This window comes from Panthera uncia, chromosome X, assembly GCF_023721935.1.
Source record: "Panthera uncia isolate 11264 chromosome X, Puncia_PCG_1.0, whole genome shotgun sequence".
Lineage (NCBI taxonomy): Eukaryota > Metazoa > Chordata > Mammalia > Carnivora > Felidae > Panthera > Panthera uncia.
In genome coordinates, this window is record NC_064817.1 from 26,889,229 (window position 1) to 26,908,675 (window position 19,447).

General features: G+C 36.8%; 1 protein-coding gene across 1 annotated transcript in view; it reads right to left on the bottom strand.

The window, feature by feature from the left end:
- The window catches only part of DMD (dystrophin), a 1,998,908-nt gene that overhangs the window by 1,406,258 nt on the left and 573,203 nt on the right, over positions 1–19,447 (bottom strand). The window contains exon 13 of the mRNA XM_049644567.1: positions 7,877–7,996. Coding sequence (XP_049500524.1) covers positions 7,877–7,996 — 120 coding nt within the window. The remainder of the gene's footprint in view (positions 1–7,876; positions 7,997–19,447) is intronic.

Genomic DNA, 19,447 nt, shown 5'->3' on the forward strand with positions numbered 1-19,447 from the left:
TTTAGAAAGACATAGAGAACAAAGAGTTAATTTTTACCTTATTGAGCCTGAGATGCATTTTGGATTTCAAGTTGGATCTATCCAGAACAAAGTGGGATAGAAGAAATTGGGCTCAGGAAGGAGATCTGGGCAGAAGACAACCAGGCTTATCAACCTCTGTTTATTTTTGATACAACCTTCTGAAGCAATACAGAGAAAAGCCTTCCTCTTTCTACAAGACAATATGTATCCCTTATCTCTGCTTAGGCTGTTCTTAAAATTAAAGAATCCCTGGTTCTATAAACATTCTTTAGAGGATGCCACCATCCTGGTAAAATCCAGCTAAAATTCTAAAATACAAAGTGCATTCAAACCAACGCAGGATAATAATTATTACTCCTTATAATCCAGACACTATACCATGTCCAGGATTGCATTAATTTACTAAGAATCTGTATTATCTTGCTTTAATATTAATCTTGTGCCCAAGAAGTGTCTATCTCTCTCTCCATATATGTACACACAGGCATGTGTATGTGTGTATTAAAGAAAATGTAAATGTACATAAATGTACATTTGTATAGTTATATATACTTACACACATATATATACACTTACATGTATGGACGGGAAGCGAGACCTTCCTCATCAAAAACTTAACTGATTTAATGATATTACCTTTCACAAGCAGCAACAATTCAAACAATAAACATACCCTTTCTGATTTAAAACATGAAAGACAAGTATATGACATTTGAATGTGACATTCTAACTTTACATGACATTGCTATAAATCTTCTAAAGTCATGTGGGAGAAGAAATCATCCATTAACCACTCCAGTTTGGGTAAAATGTACACAGTGTCCCAGCTAACTCCTCAAATGGCTTCTTTCCCCCAAATTTTCTGACACTGCAGGATAAATAAAGGAATCCAATCATTTTCAGTCCAATTCTCTGGCACATAAATCAGGTACCAGGAAAGAATATATTAAAACACAGACATTCTCCACCAGTCCATATAGGGACAAGAAGGCTGACCTTATCTATCCAGAGACATATCATGGAAGGCTTTGCAAAATCTTTTACGTAAATCCAAATAATTGATATTAATTCCACTCCACTGGATCAACCAACTTAATAAGTTCACCAAAAATCTGTCTTAATAATACCACATATTTGTATAAATTGTTCAATGTCATCTGGTATTAAATTGCTTTTCATGTCTTCATTATAGTGAATGTATTTTAACTCTCAGAGACCTTATCTTCAAAAACTATTATTTCATGCAATAAATAAGTTTAGTAACTCCATCAGATGAGCAAGAAAATTAGCATGGATATATTTGATAATTTGTTCCAAAATTGTATTTTCTAGGTTATTCTTCTTCAGAAAAGGATGCTTGTCTGTATACACTCTTTTGATACACCTTCAATTCTCCAAAATAGTAGGCAGTAACTTTAAAATGAAGGCCATTGAACAAAATATTCCAAACTACTTTTATATGCCAGAAACTCACCTGGGTCTGTGCCTTAGACAATATTAACACATCTAGTAGGATTCTCAAATGGCGATGTGTATAGAGGAACATCTACAAATGGGACTTCAATCACTGCCTTTTCTCTGGAAGATGTTTTCATTAGAACAACTTATATAGACTAGAGGCCTATGTTTCTGGTTCCTTTTTTACTAGAAACCTCCCTAGAACAATAGGTGTTATTTGTGCTCCATTTATAGTCTTTCTCCAGCGTTCAAATGCAAAAGGCTCCTAAGGACCTGTGTATCTTCAAATCACCTCCCTCGCAGGTATCACAATCCCAGACTTTAGCCTCTACTACAAAGCAGTAGTCATCAATACAGTATGGTATTGGCACAAAAACAGACACAGAGACCAATGGAATATGAGAGAGACCCCAGAAATGGACCCACAAATGTATGGCCAACTAATCTTTGACAAAGCAGGAAAGAGTATCCAAAGGAAAAAAGTCTCTTTAACAAATGGTGCTGGGAGAACTGGACAGCAACATGCAGAAGAATGAAACTAGATCACTTAAACCATTCACAAAACTAAACTCACAATGGATGAAGGACCTGAATGTGAGACAGGAAACCATCAAAATGCTAGAGGAGAAAGCAGGAAAAAAAACCTCTCTGACCTCAGCCACAGCAATTTCTTACTCGACACATCTCCAAAGGCAAGGGAATTAAAGGCAAAATGAACTATTGGGACCTCGTCAAGATAAAAAGCATCTGCACTGCAAAGGAAACAATCAACAAAACTAAAAGGCAACCAACGGAATGGGAAAAGATATTTGCAAATGACATATCAGAATTTACACAAGGGATACAGGAGTGCTGATGCATAGGGGCACATGTACCCCAAAGTTTATAGCAGCACTTTCAACAATAGCCAAATTATGGAAAGAGCCTAATGTCCACCAACTGACGAAAGGATGAAGAAGATGTGGTTTATGTATACAATGGAATACTACTTGGCAATGAGAAAGAATGAAATCTGGCCATTTGCAGCAACATGGATGGAACTGGAGGGTATTATGCCAAGTGAAATAAGTCAGGCATATAAAGACAGATACCACGTTTTCACTCTTATGTGGATCTTGAGAAACTTAACAGAAGACCATGGGGGAGAGAAAGGGGGGAAAAAGTTACAGAGAGGTAGGGAGGCAAACCATAAGAGAGTCTTAAATACAGAGAACAAACTGAGGGTTGATGGGGGTGGGGGAGAGGGGAAAGTGGGTGATGGCTATTGAGGAGGGCACCTGTTGGGATGAGTACTGGGTGTTGTATGGAAAGCAATTTGACAATAAATTATATTTCATATAAAAATTTCCAATATGAGGGGCGCCTGGGTGGCGCAGTCGGTTAAGCGTCCGACTTCAGCCAGGTCACGATCTCGCGGTCCGTGAGTTCGAGCCCCGCGTCAGGCTCTGGGCTGATGGCTCGGAGCCTGGAGCCTGTTTCCGATTCTGTGTCTCCCTCTCTCTCTGCCCCTCCCCCGTTCATGCTCTGTCTCTCTCTGTCCCAAAAATAAATAAAAAACGTTGAAAAAAAAAATTAAAAAAAAAAAATTTCCAATATGAGTGAAATCATACAGTTAAAAAAAAACACCTCCCTTGCTTTGTTTTAGTTTCTACTTAAAGGCCACCTTTGCAAGGAAGCATCCCCTGACCACTCCCATGTAAAACTGCTCCCTTCCCCAGTGTATTTTTTCTTTATAGTTACCACCTTTTTCAGAGTATAAAACTTGCTGATTTATTATAGCATGTGCTTATAATGTAAGCTTCATAGAGAAACAATCTACGTTTTGCCCATACTTAACCTCAAAGCTTAGACTTGGCTGGCAGCTAGCAGCACTCAAGACATGGTTGTTGAATGAATACTGTTCTTCCACACAGAACACTTCCCTACCCTTGACTGTTGCCTAATTTAGCTTCCACTTTCCTGACCCTCTAGAGCAAAATAGGTCATCTAGCAATGTATGCTTTTGTGCCAGTGAACTAACTCATCACGGCCATAATATTACATTTCATTGCATCTAATTGGTGCAGGTCCAGGACAGCAGGTGCCAAGACATTTGCCGCTGCCCATCCCACCCACTGTAGTCCCAACTGTCATCTAAGCAGAGAGCTGCTGCTCAATACATGTTTATTGATGGAATTTTGGTGGAGTTTAGCATCGGACAATAGTTCTAATGCTTAGGTAAGTAACTAAGCTCCAAGCCCCTTTTACCTGGTAAGCCTCCTCTAGCATCACTCTTCTGAACCTCAGTGTTGTAGCCAAATTTGTTTTTTTTTTCTTTTTCAGTTCCTTGAAGGTGCCAGGCTCACTTGATTTACCGCTTCCCCTTCCTGGAAACTACCTGCCTCCACCAATCCCCTTTACACACACTTGAAACATATCCTTTAGACCCTAGCTTAAATACTTTGCTAGGGAATCATTCCTTGCCTTCAAATATCAGTTGAAGTCAGATTAGTGTGTTATTACAAAACCTTATTTCTTTCCTTCATATAAATAAGGTGTGTCTGTTTTTAAATATTCACTCACTTTTGTAAATATTTGATTCATGTCTATTTCCTCTGCTAGAGTGCAAGACACAAGAGAGCAGTCACCATGCCTACCATGGTGACCACCGATGAAAGGAATCAGCGCTTGATTTCAAAGAAAGAGCCTCAGAAATGGCTACCGTTGTTTCTAGGTTCCACATAAGGCAGCAGGCTCACAGATTACTCACTCCTGACCTAGGAAGGTAATGACAAATTCTCTTTTTGTTCACTCTTTTACCTCTGTTACCCAGCACAATCCCTGAGACATAGCAAGAACATAGCAAGTACTCGCTTAAAAAAAAAAAAAAAAAAGAAAAGAAAAGAAAAATGGAAGGCAGATACTTTAGAAGGAGATGTAATAAAGTCCTCCAGGACTGAATATTGTACATAAATTACTAATCTCAGTTATTTAGCCAAGGTATTTAAAATCAGTTAAATGGCATCACTGCTTACAAATCAGACTCTCTGTGCATTGATATCCCAGAACCCTCAAAAGTGAAGGACGAGTTTATGACCTGTGGTGACATTGCTGAGGGACAAGTTGAACCTCTGAGAGAGTATCAAATTAATTTACGACAGACTGTACTTTTCAGAATATTGTCCTTCATAAGCCATGCTATCTTTTAGAATCCCTAAGCATGTGTTCTGACCTAACTTTGTTTTTCTTCAAATCTTTTAACAGAAAGACTTCTAAAAGTCTTTTAAAGTTAGACAAACTCTAACTTACAATACAGTTCATAGAATTAAGTCAACACACGTAAAAAATATTCTACGAGGAGTATTTTCAGAGCACTAACTCAAAATGATAAGAACACGTCCCTCTCTTATTACACTAAATCAAAGACTTCTCTTTCTAGTTTGCCCCATCTACATCTCTTAACTGAAGACCACTGGGTATCTATTTGGAGGCTCTGGATGGTGCTTGAGCACACTGGAATGAAAGAGATTAAGGCATTGTAATGGTGGAGAAAAAAAGCTGTGGAATAAACATGCAACACTAACAAGTCTAGGCAAATAAACTATGGACCAGACCTAGCTCCAGTGAAAGCCCTCAAGGATTCTTCTCAGATCCCTGCCAGGTTTGTTCCCCCTTATATGGAGTCCATATACCTGTTTTTCTCTCTTAAAATTCTTCCCATTCTAACAGAATTCCTCTGGGCGCAGCACAAAACATAATAATAGTCCACGTTTTCTGAAGCACACATGGAATTCTTATTATGTGCAGAGAATACTTGTGCTGCTGTTAAAGTGCCTCTTGTATTTATCTTTTTATCCTTTATTATTTCTTCTCTCTTCCTCCTTCTCTGCCCACTTCTCTTCCTCTCCCCCTTCCTTTTAAAAATTCAACTAGTTTAAGAGCAGATCATATCACGTGCAAAGAACCTAAGCGAGAATCATGAAAATTTCAAGTCTAATGGGAGCCCAGCATTCCAGAGTAATTCAAACCAAAGGTTAAATAAGGCATAGAATTCAAGCATGGTTTCCTCTAGCACTGAGGAAAGTGACAGAATGAGAAGAAAGAAACATTAAAGCTGGGGCATTCTCACCACAGAATTCCTTCCAACTCTGCCCTTTTAGATACTAGTCTAGATTAGCTACAAGTCAGGGCACAGTAACGGGAAATATAGAGAGAGAAATTAGGATATCAAAAGGGAAAAGGGCGTTGAGGGGAAAAGAGGAGGTTTGGAGGCAGTAGTCAACACTAATTACTGGGAGGTGATCACGGACAAATGCAGAGGGGGTCTATATAATTTAGGAGTAGCAAATATATGCACAGCTATCTCAGGAGGTATCTCTGGGCCGAAGAAATAAAGACAGAAAATAAGGCAAAAAAGAAAGCACATAGGATAATAAATAGAGAAAACCTGAGGGACACAACTCAAATGATCCTAGTTAAGATCCAATTCAGTCAACATCTGTGAGTGCTATGGATTGTTCTTCAAGGTGGTCTAGCCTCACGGACATCAAGGTGGAAAGATTATATTCTAAAGCTAGTTGTATGAGGTCTAGTAATACCAAAATGGATGTCTTTCAGTTGTTTTAACTAGAAATAGTCTATGACTTAGAAAAATGGGTGCCTTAATTTTTTTTAACCTGTCACCCTCCCAACTCTGCCCCCTAGCCTTCTTTTATTGTCTCTGAAAATTTCTGAGGAACGCTGAGTATTACATTTTTACCCATCTATATATAATTAGTTACAACGCTATTTTATCAGAACTATGGAATTCTTTCCAATGGTCACAGAAGTGGCCTATCAATACAATCCTTTAGCTGGTCACAAGTGGTGTGTGTATACAACATATGTGATCATATATATGATGATATATTATAATATCAGGTGTCACAAGCCTTTCTACATCTGTAATCACCGCAATTTCACTGAATCATAAGCATTTAACATGGGTGACTAATATAGGTCAAATGCTCGGTTGTAGCAGTTCAAGAATTTCCTTTTTGTCATTTAATGATAGAGAAGAAGATAACATTGTTAAAGACTGGCATTCTAAAGCAGTAACCTGAGGAAATGACATTTTCCTGGGATAAAAAAATACAATTCACACAAAAAGAGAAGAAAACAGAGATAAGGCTGTAAGAAACTGTGTTACAGGTTAGGTAAGAGAAATGATGTTTAGAACAACCTTGGGCTGATAAAGCTATTTAAGCCCACACTGATTGGATCCTTAGACATGTCAGACTATTGGCCCCTAACAATCACATAGAAAAGGCAGGGATTTCATGATTTCACGGGTACAATGAATGCCTCAAGTATTATTTGCAGTTCTGTGTGTGTGTGTATGCGTGTGTATATATATATATATATATATATATATATATATATATGAATGTATGTATCACAATCAGAACAATAAATTGTTCTATTTTTCCTTAATGCTGATGTTTTGGTATATGTACATATTGCTTCATTGAAAATGTTCTCTTTTCTTTCTTTTTTTTTTTTTTTTTTTTTTTAACAATAAAACATCATTGTTCCCAATTAGGAAGAAAAGATAAAAATACAAAAACACCCACCTTACCCTTTGTTACTATGTACTGGTTATATTCCCAAGCACACAATTACTATGACTCAAGTTGAATGAGGGCTTGCTTCTCCAATAAAACTTCCAAAACTTAAACACCCTTCTATGCCCTCATCAAGACTATAACTGAAGTTTTCTAGGAAAAAAAAATATACTGAAGGTGTTCAATTTCTCATTATTTGATTGAATCCTTGTGTGTGTGTTTTTTAGTTTTGTCCTCTTCCCAGCTGTAGGTTATTTTTTATTAATGTTTATTTTTGAGAAAGAGAGACAGACTGTGTGTGTGTGTGTGTGTGTGTGTGTGTGTGTGTGTGTGTGTACATGAGTTGAGGAGGGGCAGAGAGGGAGGGAGACAGAATCCGAAGCAGGCTTTGCACTGTGGACACAAAAGTCCAGGGCTCAAACCCACAAACAGTGAGATCATGACCTGAGCTGAAGTTGGATGCTTAACCCACTGAGCCACCCAGGCAACCCCACTTGACTTCTGAAGAGGGCATAAGTAATATCTTCTGACCACTTCTCTAACACATATTATTCAATTACAATTTTTTTTAAAAACAGCCTTTGGGGAAATACATGAATGCAGGTTTTTTTATTATATAATATTGTGAACAGTGCATAGTTAATGAAAGGGAAATGTGCACAAAAGGGACATAATTTGAATTAGTTTAAATTAATACACTCCATTGTAAATATGTGTAATATACAAATTACATTATAAATTTTCTAAATATTTTCTGAGTTGCAGTTAATTATTTTGAATGATAACATTAGTGTATTAAAGAAAAATAACCTGACCTTAAGCTGTTCTTCCAAAGCAGCAGTTGCTTGGTCTCCACCAGATTCATCGACCACCACCACCATGTGAGTGAGAGAATTGACCCTGACTTGTTCCTGTTCTAGGTCTTCTTGAAGCACCTGAAAGATAAAAATAAAAACAAAAATAAAAATAATAAAGGTAATTAAAATAATAGTTCCCTGAACTGAATGCCAAAAACATTTCTCCCCAACTGTGTGGGATTTGTGTGTCATCTTTTAGGTAAGGTAATGTTTTCTTAAACAAGAACCATTCCAAACATATTTTCTGCTATGGTGCTCAGCAAAATTGGCATACATTTACTGTCAACTGTTGGAAATACAGAGGGAACATCTGTTGAGAAAGGTATGGTAGGATGTTCTACACCTTATCCCACCTTCAACCATTTTTTGAAGGACTTTTCTCCTAAAATTACCGGCTGCCTCTGGCATCGTCGTTGTCTCCCTCTCTACTGAAGTTCTCCCTTATCAACACACACAAAACAAACTCTCTTGACCCAACAAACCCTTTCTACTACTGCTTTATCATTTTTTTTCCTCTTCACTGAAAAATATTTCGTTGTCTACACTTACTCTTTCCATTTCCTTACCCTACTATTCTCTTTGCCAACTATCCCATCGAAACATCTCCTGTAAAGGTTGCCATCAACCTCCAGGTCCTCAAATCCATTCTTCTTTCATTCTCTTCTCGTGAGTGCCATGTATCACTCTTCCGTGATTATCCTTGCACCTCACTGAGTCCTGCTTTTTAACTCCTTTACTGGTTCCTTCTCGTCTGCTCAACTACAAATCAGATGTCAATCCTCTGTATAAAAACCAATGGCGTCACACTTCATTAAGAGGGAAAATACAAATTATTTATCTCCTTAAACAGTATAGTACCTGCCTAGCTCTCTAATCTAGTTGCATACCATTCTTGCCCTCTGATACTATGTTTCAGCCACAATAGTCTTCTCTTCCATCATGTGTCAAGTCCTTGGCTTCACCTAAAGCGTTATCCCTCCATCTCTCTAAATAACGTCTCCTTCTTAATGTTCAAGACTCATTTTAAGTGTCACTTGCCCAGAGAGGCTTTTCATGAAGCTGCTATGTACATTTCCTTCTCATTTACTCTCAATCTCTGTAATTTTTTTAATACAACAATTTCACAACTCAGTATTTTCTTGTATATTAGCTTAGTCATTTATTGTCTGTCTCTACTTACTGGAATAGAAGAGCCACTAGAACAGACATGTCCCTTGTCCTTCTCACTACAGACTCCAAGCAACTGAAGATCAATAAACTTTTTGAATGAATGGTGCCAGGTGGAGGGATAAGGGCAATACACACAGATGAATGTGGATAAAGATTACAATCTAAAAGGGGGGATTCATTTTTTTAAACTGTAATCATAATTACACTGACATCACATATAACCACAGAACAGTATTTTAATCTTTCAAACATCATAGTGTACAAGGTTTTTTTTTTTTTTTTGGTAAAGATAAACAGGGTAAACCGAGTAATAAAATAAATAGAGAGGAAATATAGAAGAAGTCAACAGGGAAGGATGCTCCAATGCCTCCAGGACCTTGTCACGTTACACTAACGGTTATTAAAAAAATCCCTAAATGCATATGCGAAATGTCTGACCATCTAGTTTGCTCCCTGAAATACTTTATTGTATACTATAAGAATGGAGGAGCAGGTTTGGGACAAGATCTGTTATTTTCTGGACAATCGGCACTCCCTGCCTGGGAAACAATGATGCTTGGTACCTACCATAGTAGCTCTTAGTTATGCATGCCCTGTGGTGGATGTAAGGGAATTTATTGGGATTGGTCACACCACAAACTCAAATGCATGCACATTTTTACCCTAGGACTTTCATTTTTTGAGTCTCTTTTATTTTCAGAGCACTATAAAATCACTTACTTTTAGTTTCTCTCTCTAGAGTTTTATGCTATATTTTCAAGTAAAGCAATTTAGAATAAAATGACTCTGCATTTATTTTGTGTGTGGAGTCTATACTGCCTATCATGCCTCTGACATTCCAGAGCTTACACTGGTTAATAAAACTCTTTCTGCCATGAGGCCAAAAATGGAAACATTAACATTCAGAGTTGTCCTTGAAAGTCATGTTGAGTCTGTGTTTTCTGAGTTATATAAGGCAGGACTGGGAACATTTCAAATGTGTCCTCCAGGAATTTTAAGAATAATTAAAATAATATTTTGGTAGCTGATATATGATAAGTTGATGTCTTTAACTTGGCCAATTCTTTTCCCCTATCATTCAAGTATGAGAGTATATATAATTACGTGTATTAAAAACTGAGAAATAATGCTATACTGCTCACATTTTTACATCTAAATTGTTTTTTTTTCACTGTTTTAATATATTTTAGTAAAGGAACTTGAGAATATCATTGTTTGATCTGTGAAGTGCTAATTTTAAACTCAGGTCTAGTCTTTCTAAAGCATATGTGATCAAATGCATTATTTATTTTCTCCATTCCTTTGATTTCTGATTTTGTTTTGCTTATCTAGTTGCTTTTTAATCAGAAATTATATTCTTGACATATGCATCAAGGGTTTACTTCTTATGCTTTTGCAAAAGTGCTAACACAAAAAAATCACAAAAGCGAGTTGTGAGTTGATAGCTTCAAAATCAAACAGAAGAACTACTTGGATTTGTAGTGAGTAAAGGGAAATAAAGGAACATGGGAAAGGTACTCCATAGTGGCTGAAATTCTGGAAGAGTGCATAGCACTGGAGTGGATCAGCGTAGACTATTTGATTTAAGTTAATTCCAGTGTGTCTTTTTCCCTTCTAAGACTTTTTCAAATCACATCTCTTCTTTTACCCATAATCAGGAATTAAAACAAAAAGGGTTCCACTGACTTTTTTGAGCATACTCAACAGCCTCAAGACAGAAGCTATGGCAACATTGTAATCATCCTTCCTATTTCCTCAGATGTTGCCTCTGAAAATAAATAGAATGCATACCACAGTATTTGCTAATGCCCCCAGTATCAGCAAAAGACAAAAGACTATAAAATATCCAACGTCTAGAGTTCATTTTTTTTTTTTAATTTTTTTTTTTCAACGTTTTTTATTTTATTTTTGGGACAGAGAGAGACAGAGCATGAACGGGGGAGGGGCAGAGAGAGAGGGAGACACAGAATCGGAAACAGGCTCCAGGCTCCGAGCCATCAGCCCAGAGCCCGACGCGGGGCTCGAACTCACGGACCGCGAGATCGTGACCTGGCTGAAGTCGGACACTTAACCGACTGCGCCACCCAGGCGCCCCTAGAGTTCATTTTTTTAAAGTTGATTCTTAGAAGTAGCAAAATGTCACATACAAAAAGGTGAGATTAAAAAGTTAAAATTTTTTTGCCCACCTACGTATCCATGAATAAGGGTGTTGAACGCTGGCAGAAACTATGCCCTTCTGCTTCCCTCTTTGAAAAAAACACAGATTCTCAAACTACTATTTTTTTAAATACATTAAAAATTTTAAGCTATTTTAAAATTAATTTTAATTATTTACTTATGTATTTGAATTTCTCATAGCTGGATTTATACAATAGACATTTATAATAGATTCGCTAATTAATCCTGAAATAGGAGCCAAATTATTCCAAATATTGATGTATCCCCAGAGATATATGCTAACATTTTTGCCTGTCAGAAGATAATAGCTTAAAATTAAAATGCTGTAATATATGATTGTTAAAGTATGTTTTTCTTTATTAAAAGTATATAAATTATTTATATACATATAAGTACATGCTAGGTATTTTATTATGCATTTCTTGGCATTATTTTTATTAAAGTACTCCTTTTGTTACACTTACCACATTAAAAAACAATTGTCATGCTCCTAATTAAATTTCTATACCATTATTAGATAGATACAAATGTCAGCAATGTTTGTTCTCTAATGTCAACTAACAATCTTTATTTTTCCTTATGACAAGAGAAAAGGCCAACAGTGAAATGTAACATTAAAAATGCTTAGATTCGACAAACAGATTTTGTTATACCTCTGTAAATAATTCTATTTCTTATAAATTATTCTGTAGTTAAAGGTCCTGACCAAATTTGTTATTCCCTTAGTACATATTCACAGTTTTGTGATTTAAATATGACTTTTCTTCCATTCTCTTCAAATGTCATCAGTGGTAGTAAATTCTTCTTTCCCTGACCCATGTCAAGTTGGTTTTCAAAAACTGGCTTAGAACAATCACCGGAGAAGAGTCATTTCAAGTGTTTACTTCAGACGTTAGCAATTTAACTCTAGATTAGTACACATATGAAATAATGCATGGAAAATAAAAGAATGGAAATATGTAAGGCTAGGGAATTATTAGATATGATATCTACAGGTGAAGATGAACAATTTATAGAAATGTAGAGAAACAGAATGCAAAAAACAAGGTCAGTCTCTTATATTCTCCCTAGGAAGCTATCTATATATTATTTCTCTTGGACATCGTAAATGCTCCACAACATGGAATACAAAAGGGCAGTGGCTGCATATGTGCATAGTTTACTTTATTACTCCTTCTACTTCAGTAATGAGCCAACAGATAATTGCCAATACCAGGTCCTACATGCACACACATAAACACACACATCTAGAAACAACACAGATCATGGACTATGCATGGATTCCCAGCCCATCTACTGCCCCTTACAGATTACTTTAAATTAATATAATTAAAAGATGTTTAATAAAATATTAGGTTTAAGTATTTTTTACTTTTTTAGTTTAGCCAAAAATATGTTCACGGCAAGAAGGACTGATGAAAACAAAACTTTCATCAAACATAAAATTTGCAAAAAATCTTAAGAAACTAGAAGAGTTTCTACAAACATGGGCTAAGTCCAATATCTAGGAAAGTAATATTTTAAAAAGTCCATCTCAGGGGCGCCTGGGTGGCTCAGTCGGTTAAACATCCGACTTCAACTCAGGTCATGATCTCGCAGTTTGTGAGTTTGAGCTCCTCCTCGGGCTCTGCACAGACAGCTCAGAGCCTAGAGACTGACTGCTTCAGAATCTGTGTTTCCCTCTCTTTCTGGCCTTCCCTTGTTCATACTCTGTCTCTCTCAAAAATAAACAAACATTAAAAAAATTAAAAAAAATAAAAAGTCTACCACAAAAGCAAAAAAAAAAAAAATCCCTAGACACTTATGAACAATTAGCTAATGCAATACATGTGGATATGAATTGATTTTGTTTTCAAATAAAAACATCCTGGCTGAATCGGAAATTTTATGATTTCCTAAGAAATGATAAGAATGTAGGCAATTTAATCTTCTCTTTACCTTTTCTCTTATGGCCATTCTTCTTTCTTTCTTTCTATCAGCTCTGCACTGGCCTAGGCTCTATATCTCCTGCTTCCCTGAATGAAATGATCTGGAAATGGTTTGCCATTTTCAGTTCAATATTCACTTAGATAAGCCTAATTGGTCCCAGTATGGTCTAGTTCTTCAGGAGGATCTATTTATAGTATGTAATTTTATAGTACATTTGCTGAATACTTTTGAAAAGCTACCTCAACAGGTCTTTCTAAAAGACCTTCTACTTTTATATCCACTTACTAAGTATGAATGCACAATTATATTAGTTTTTATATCAGAACCCACTGTTTTTACTTTTTTGTTAGAAAAAAAAAATGTTTCAGCCAACTCCAAAGCTACCAAAGAGGGTAGCCCTAAAGACCATTTCAATGAAGACATTAGAAAGATTTTAAAAACCTAAACTTTCCAGTTGCAAAAAAGGAGGCTCAATAAATATGAAAAATTGTTTTAAATAGAGCTGACAATTAATGTACCCGGCCTCATTCAGACTATAAGTGGGATTAGGGTATGGTTCGAATGACAGACTCATAAAAATACATGTATGTTTAAAGGTGTAGGATCTGAAGTTAGATTTCCTAGGTTTGATTCTTGGATGCATTGCTAACAAGCTATGTGACCTTGAGAAATACTCCAACTATACCATGCCTCAGCTTATCAATTTTCAAAATTGGGATGATAGGGTACCTATCTCTTTAGTTGGATAGGAAACCTGAATATAATTGTTTAGCACATTGCCTGGCACACAGTATAAACTCAATAAACAGTAATAGCTAGTTAATACTAAAAAGTACTCACATTTTGGCACATTCAGAACAAATACTTTAATTTTAATTTTTTTAAGTTTATTTATTTATTGTGAGACAGACAGAGCGAGCGAGCAGGGGAGGACTAGACAGAGAGGGAGAAAGAGAATCCCAAGCAAGCTACATTGTTAGCACAGAGCCCAATGGGGGCCTCAAACTCACAAACCATGAGATCATGACCTGAGCTGAAACCAAGAGTCGGACACTTAACCTACTAAGCCACCCAGGTGCTCTCAAAACAAACACCTTAAACCATACCGCAAGAACTCAAGAGACACCTAATTCACCCTCATCTAATTCATGATGTCTATCATCCTCTAATAGGTATTATGAGTACAGAAAGGGTGTGGTTTTGGAAATCCAAGAACTGAAGTTACAGCCAACTGTCAGGATCTGGAAATATACAAAATAATTTTAAATCCATAAGTAAGTCTTTAACTCCCAAATTATTTACAAGATATTAGTATCAGTAGTTTTAAAGTAACTGATCTAGTGAGCTCATTGCTAAAAAAATGAGCTTGATCAGAAAAGCTTTATCATGGAACATGGAGGACATACCCTAATCAATAAATAGTAGACCTCAATTGTCATACTTTTCCTTCTTCCTCTATAACCCATGTAAGCATGCATGTATCCATACATCCTGCCTATAGTTACACCACTGAAATCAGAAGTTAGATCAAGGTGAACACCAAGAAAATCTAACGAATAATCACAAAATGCCTTTAGCCTGACAATAATTGATGCAAAAGAAGAGGAATATTGGGAGAGAGGGGTGGGGTAGAAGTTTGCAGGGGCAGCACAGAGGAAGTGATATGCATTGATTGGCTAATAGCAAACAGATGTGATATTGAAGTCTACTGATAGATAGCAAGACTCTTGCTCAAACATTACTGCCATTCTCATCATAAACCTATTTTGTTCTATGCCCCCTTTGTAGTTCGTTTTGCCCTAATTTTCATGAAAGAGCTGCAGGATTAAGGCTGAAAAATCATTTCCTTAACCATTTTAATTCTGAGCATTTCAGACCGGGCCACCACTAAGGTGTTGTCTTTCCCAATGCTTACTCTCAGTTTGAGGACTTATATGCAGTCTCTCCGTCTCTTCCACCTAGATATTCCCAAGCCAGGGAAACCAAGCACCACAATTCCCCATCTCTTTGCTACTCTCTGCATTTGCTCTAACCTCTAGGATAGCCACTGGTGTCAAACTTGCTTGGAATCTAATAAAAGAGGTGAGAGAAGCAGGTCAAGTTGAAAAGCCAGAGTGTGCCAATTACTAGTTAAGTTGCCTTAGGCAACTCTTTAGCCTCATTGAGCATATTTATTTAACCGAAAATTAAGGATGTGAATCTTTCCAAGAGGTTTAGAACTGGAATTAAATGACAAAATACATTAGAATCAGCTACCACAATGCTTACAGTTGGTACATGGGGAGGAAATGCTTATTTTCTTCTATTTCTGACATCATCACCATATCATTCAATTCTTCGACTAAGATCTATGGAAATAGCCCCTCTGGGCATCAGTATTTATTGCCAAAACTTTTGATAATCACATCATATATATTCTAATTACTAAATATTCTCAGTGTACTGAAACTACAGAATGTCATATAAAAATGTCTGATTTAGTAGTTTTTTCATTCTCACTAGATGTGATCTAGATCTTTAATTGATAATTGATTCTCAACTATTATCCATGGGGCACCTGGGTGGCTCAGTCAGTTGAGTGTCCGACTTGCTATCAGCTCAGGTCAGGATCTCTCCAGCATGGGATGGAGCCCTGTATCGGGCTCCCTGCTGAGCAGAGCCTGCTTGGGATTCTCTCTCTCCATCTCTCTCTGACTGTTCCCTGCTCAGTCTCTCTCCCTGTCTCTCAAAATAAGTAAACTTTAAAATAAATGAATGATGGGGCGCCTGGGTGGCTCAGTCAGTTGAGCGTCCGACTTCGGCTCAGGTCATGATCTCACAGCTCGTGAGTTCGAGCCCCGCGTCGGGCTCTGTGCTGACAGCTCAGAGCCTGGAGCCTGCTTTCAGTTCTGTGTCTCCCTGTCTCTGCCCCTCCCCCACTCATGCTCTGTCTCTTTCTCTCAAAAATAAATAAACATTAAAAAATTAAAAAAAGCCAAAATGAATGAATGAATGAATAAATAAATAGTATCCAGTATAAATTATCTCTGCAATATGTAGCTCCATTGAATAACAGAGGACTACCAGTTGTACCACTAGAAATCCTTTGTTCATAACAAAACTATTAAACATAAAATTATTGTATACTGTAGTTACCAATTTTATATTCCTTAGACACAGCGCCACATTCAACCTTATTTTTAACAGGAGAATGGATTTATGGTCTTGCATTTTGTTATAAGATATATGAATATATTTTTCAAGAATAATTATTCTCTTAAAACTCATATTATCATATCTTTTGTGGCTTTCTTATGAAAAAGTTTCCCCTAAAATGCATTCTAAAATGTTTTATATATATATAAATAATTCATTTACATTATTAATGTTGCATTACCTATTCAAGGGAACTGAAATTAATTGGCATTGGTTCAGAAAAACAGATACTTTACATGAGACTAACTCCTTAAGTGACAGAGTCCCCTGTTTTCCTTTATGCTCCCCAGAGCCAGAAACTTTTTTTTTTTAATTTTTTTTTTAACATTTATTTATTTTTGAGACAGAGAGAGACAGAGCATGAACGGGGGAGGGTCAGAGAGAGGGAGACACAGAATCTGAAACAGGCTCCAGGCTCTGAGCTGTCAGCACAGAGCCCAACGCGGGGATCGAACTCACGGACCGCAAGATCATGACCTGAGCCGAAGTCGGCTGCTTAACTGACTGAGCCACCCAGGCGCCCCGAGCCAGAAACTTTTAATAAAGAGGAATTATAGGAGAAATTAAAAATAAAAAAAATAAACCTAGTGTCTCAAAGATTAGGGCATCTTGGATAGTTATATTTCAGTAGATGTACTGATGGATTTATTTATTTGTTTTTATTTTAGAAAGAGAGAGATAAAGCGAGAGCAGGGGAGAGGGGCAGAGGGAGAGAAAGAGAATCTCAAGCAGGCTCCATGCTGAGAGTGGAGCCTGAAGCTGGACTCAATCCCACACCACTGGGATCGTGACCTGAGCCAAGATCAAGAGTTGGACGCTCAACTGACTGAGCCCCTCAGTCACCCCAATGCACTGATGTACTTTAAAACAAGGCCATGATATTTTGAGCAATGTAATGGTATTGAATCAGCATTCAGTGATTTTTATGAACCAATTAGTAATCTATTAGCTGGAATCACTTGATCTGTTAAAAAAAAAAAAAAAAAAGAACATGAGCACGGATTTCATTATTGTTGTTGTTGTTGTTGTTATTGTTATTTTAATTTAATTAATGGATTATCTAGTATATAAAGTTATCCTTGGAATCTGGTGCTTGTTTACAGCTTGTTGATGGGAAATTAGATGCTTTCTCAACTAGATTTCTTTTTAAATTTTTTTAATGTTTATTTTTTTTTTTTGAGAGAGAGAGAGAGAGACAGAATGTGAGTGGGAGAGGGTCAGAGAGAGGGAGACACGGAATCCGAACCAGGCTCTAGCCTCTAAGCTGTCAGCACAGAGCCCAATTCAGGCTTTGAACTCATGAACGGTGAGATTAGACCTGAGCCGAAGTCAGACACTCAACTGATTGAGCCAACCAGGCACCCCTCTCAACTAGATTTTAAAAAATTAACACTGAGTATCATACATATATGACTCTGTAGACTATAAAGTGTGATACTGTCCTTTTCCACTTTAGCTTGTCACTTCCATATATCAAAAGAATATTATTGTCACACAAATTAATTTTATTTGGTTTGGAGTCATATCTTATAATAACACTTAAGGCCATTCATATACTTACGGGTACCACGTATTATTATATGTGTTTTTTATGTAATTATGTTTCCAATGTTTTTATCATTCCCATAAAGTAGATATCATCATTATCATTAACATCATCCTCATTTCATAGTTGGGGCAACTGAGGCACAAAATCATTAGGTAACTTATGCAAAGCTATTCAACTCACAAGTGACAGGAGCTATGTTTTAATCCTAATCAATATGACTGCAGGGTCTATAATGGATTGCCTCGGTATAAGAGATATTAATATAGCTTAAATAAGCTTAAGAGATAGACACATCTGTTTTCTATAACTATACGACATAAGGCACATAAACAGAAACTTAAACTCTTGTGTGTAAGTGTATGTGCATGTGTGTGCACTCACTTGAGTTCCAGGTTTTAGCCCTCCGGTGACACTTGAATTGAACCTATTATATTTTATTTATTTATTTTCTTAATACAGTTTGCTGTCAAATTGGCTAACATACAGTATGTAAAGTGTGCTCTTGGTTTATGGGGTAGATTCCTGGGGTTCACTGCTAAACCTATTATATTTTAAAGGCCACTACTACAAAGCTAGCTTTAAAAATATACACACATATAGACAATAGTTAGGTCCTAGTATATGTTCTTCCTGTTTCAAAGCAGGGTTAAGATTGGGTTATCTTAGCAATAAATGTTCATCAGAACAGTGTTTCATGTCTTAGCTTCTTTCATTAACTTTCCTCTCATAAATATTTCCTATCTTGGAACATATTTCTTTCCCTCTTAGAACATATTTGTATTGAGATGGTCATGGGATCTTCTCCCACGTGAGAGAATACATGTTTTTCTCCCATGGTTCCTATTCTGTGTCCCTTGAGGGTCAAGTAAGGTATATATGGAATGTAAAAAAAGAAAAAGTGTAATGTCTCTAGGCCCTCTCTCTCCTTTCTTAGTAAGAATCTGGGGGAAAAGATTAAGTTGTATGGCCAGCTTTATTTTTTTTAATATATGAAATTTATTGTCAAATTGGTTTCCATACAACACCCAGTGCTCATCCCAAAAGATGCCCTCTTCAATACCCATCACCTACTAAGGCCAGCTTTAAAAAAGGGCCAACCAGAACTAATTTAGCCTATGATTGAGACCAGAGGGCAAAAAGTCCTTATAATTTCTATCAGGTTCAAGGTGACTCACACCACCAGAATTTTGCACATAAATTTAAGAACAGAGTCTTATGATTACAGACAGTACAGTTTGTCCAGCTGGTGGAGTCTGCATATATTCCTCATGAACTGACCATCCTGTGGCAGGTATCCAGCTAAAAATGTGATTCCATCAAATGGACTTCCTTTTCTGCATACGCAAGGGTTACAAGTTTCATTTCAACAGACATACCTAAGTATGACTCCTGGTAGCATCTTCTGCGCTATTTATGAAGATGCCAGGGTTACAACCATTAACATATTTTAACAGGAAATGAAACAGGGATAGAAGAACAAATGTGAGGGGTAGTGAGAGGGCATCAGG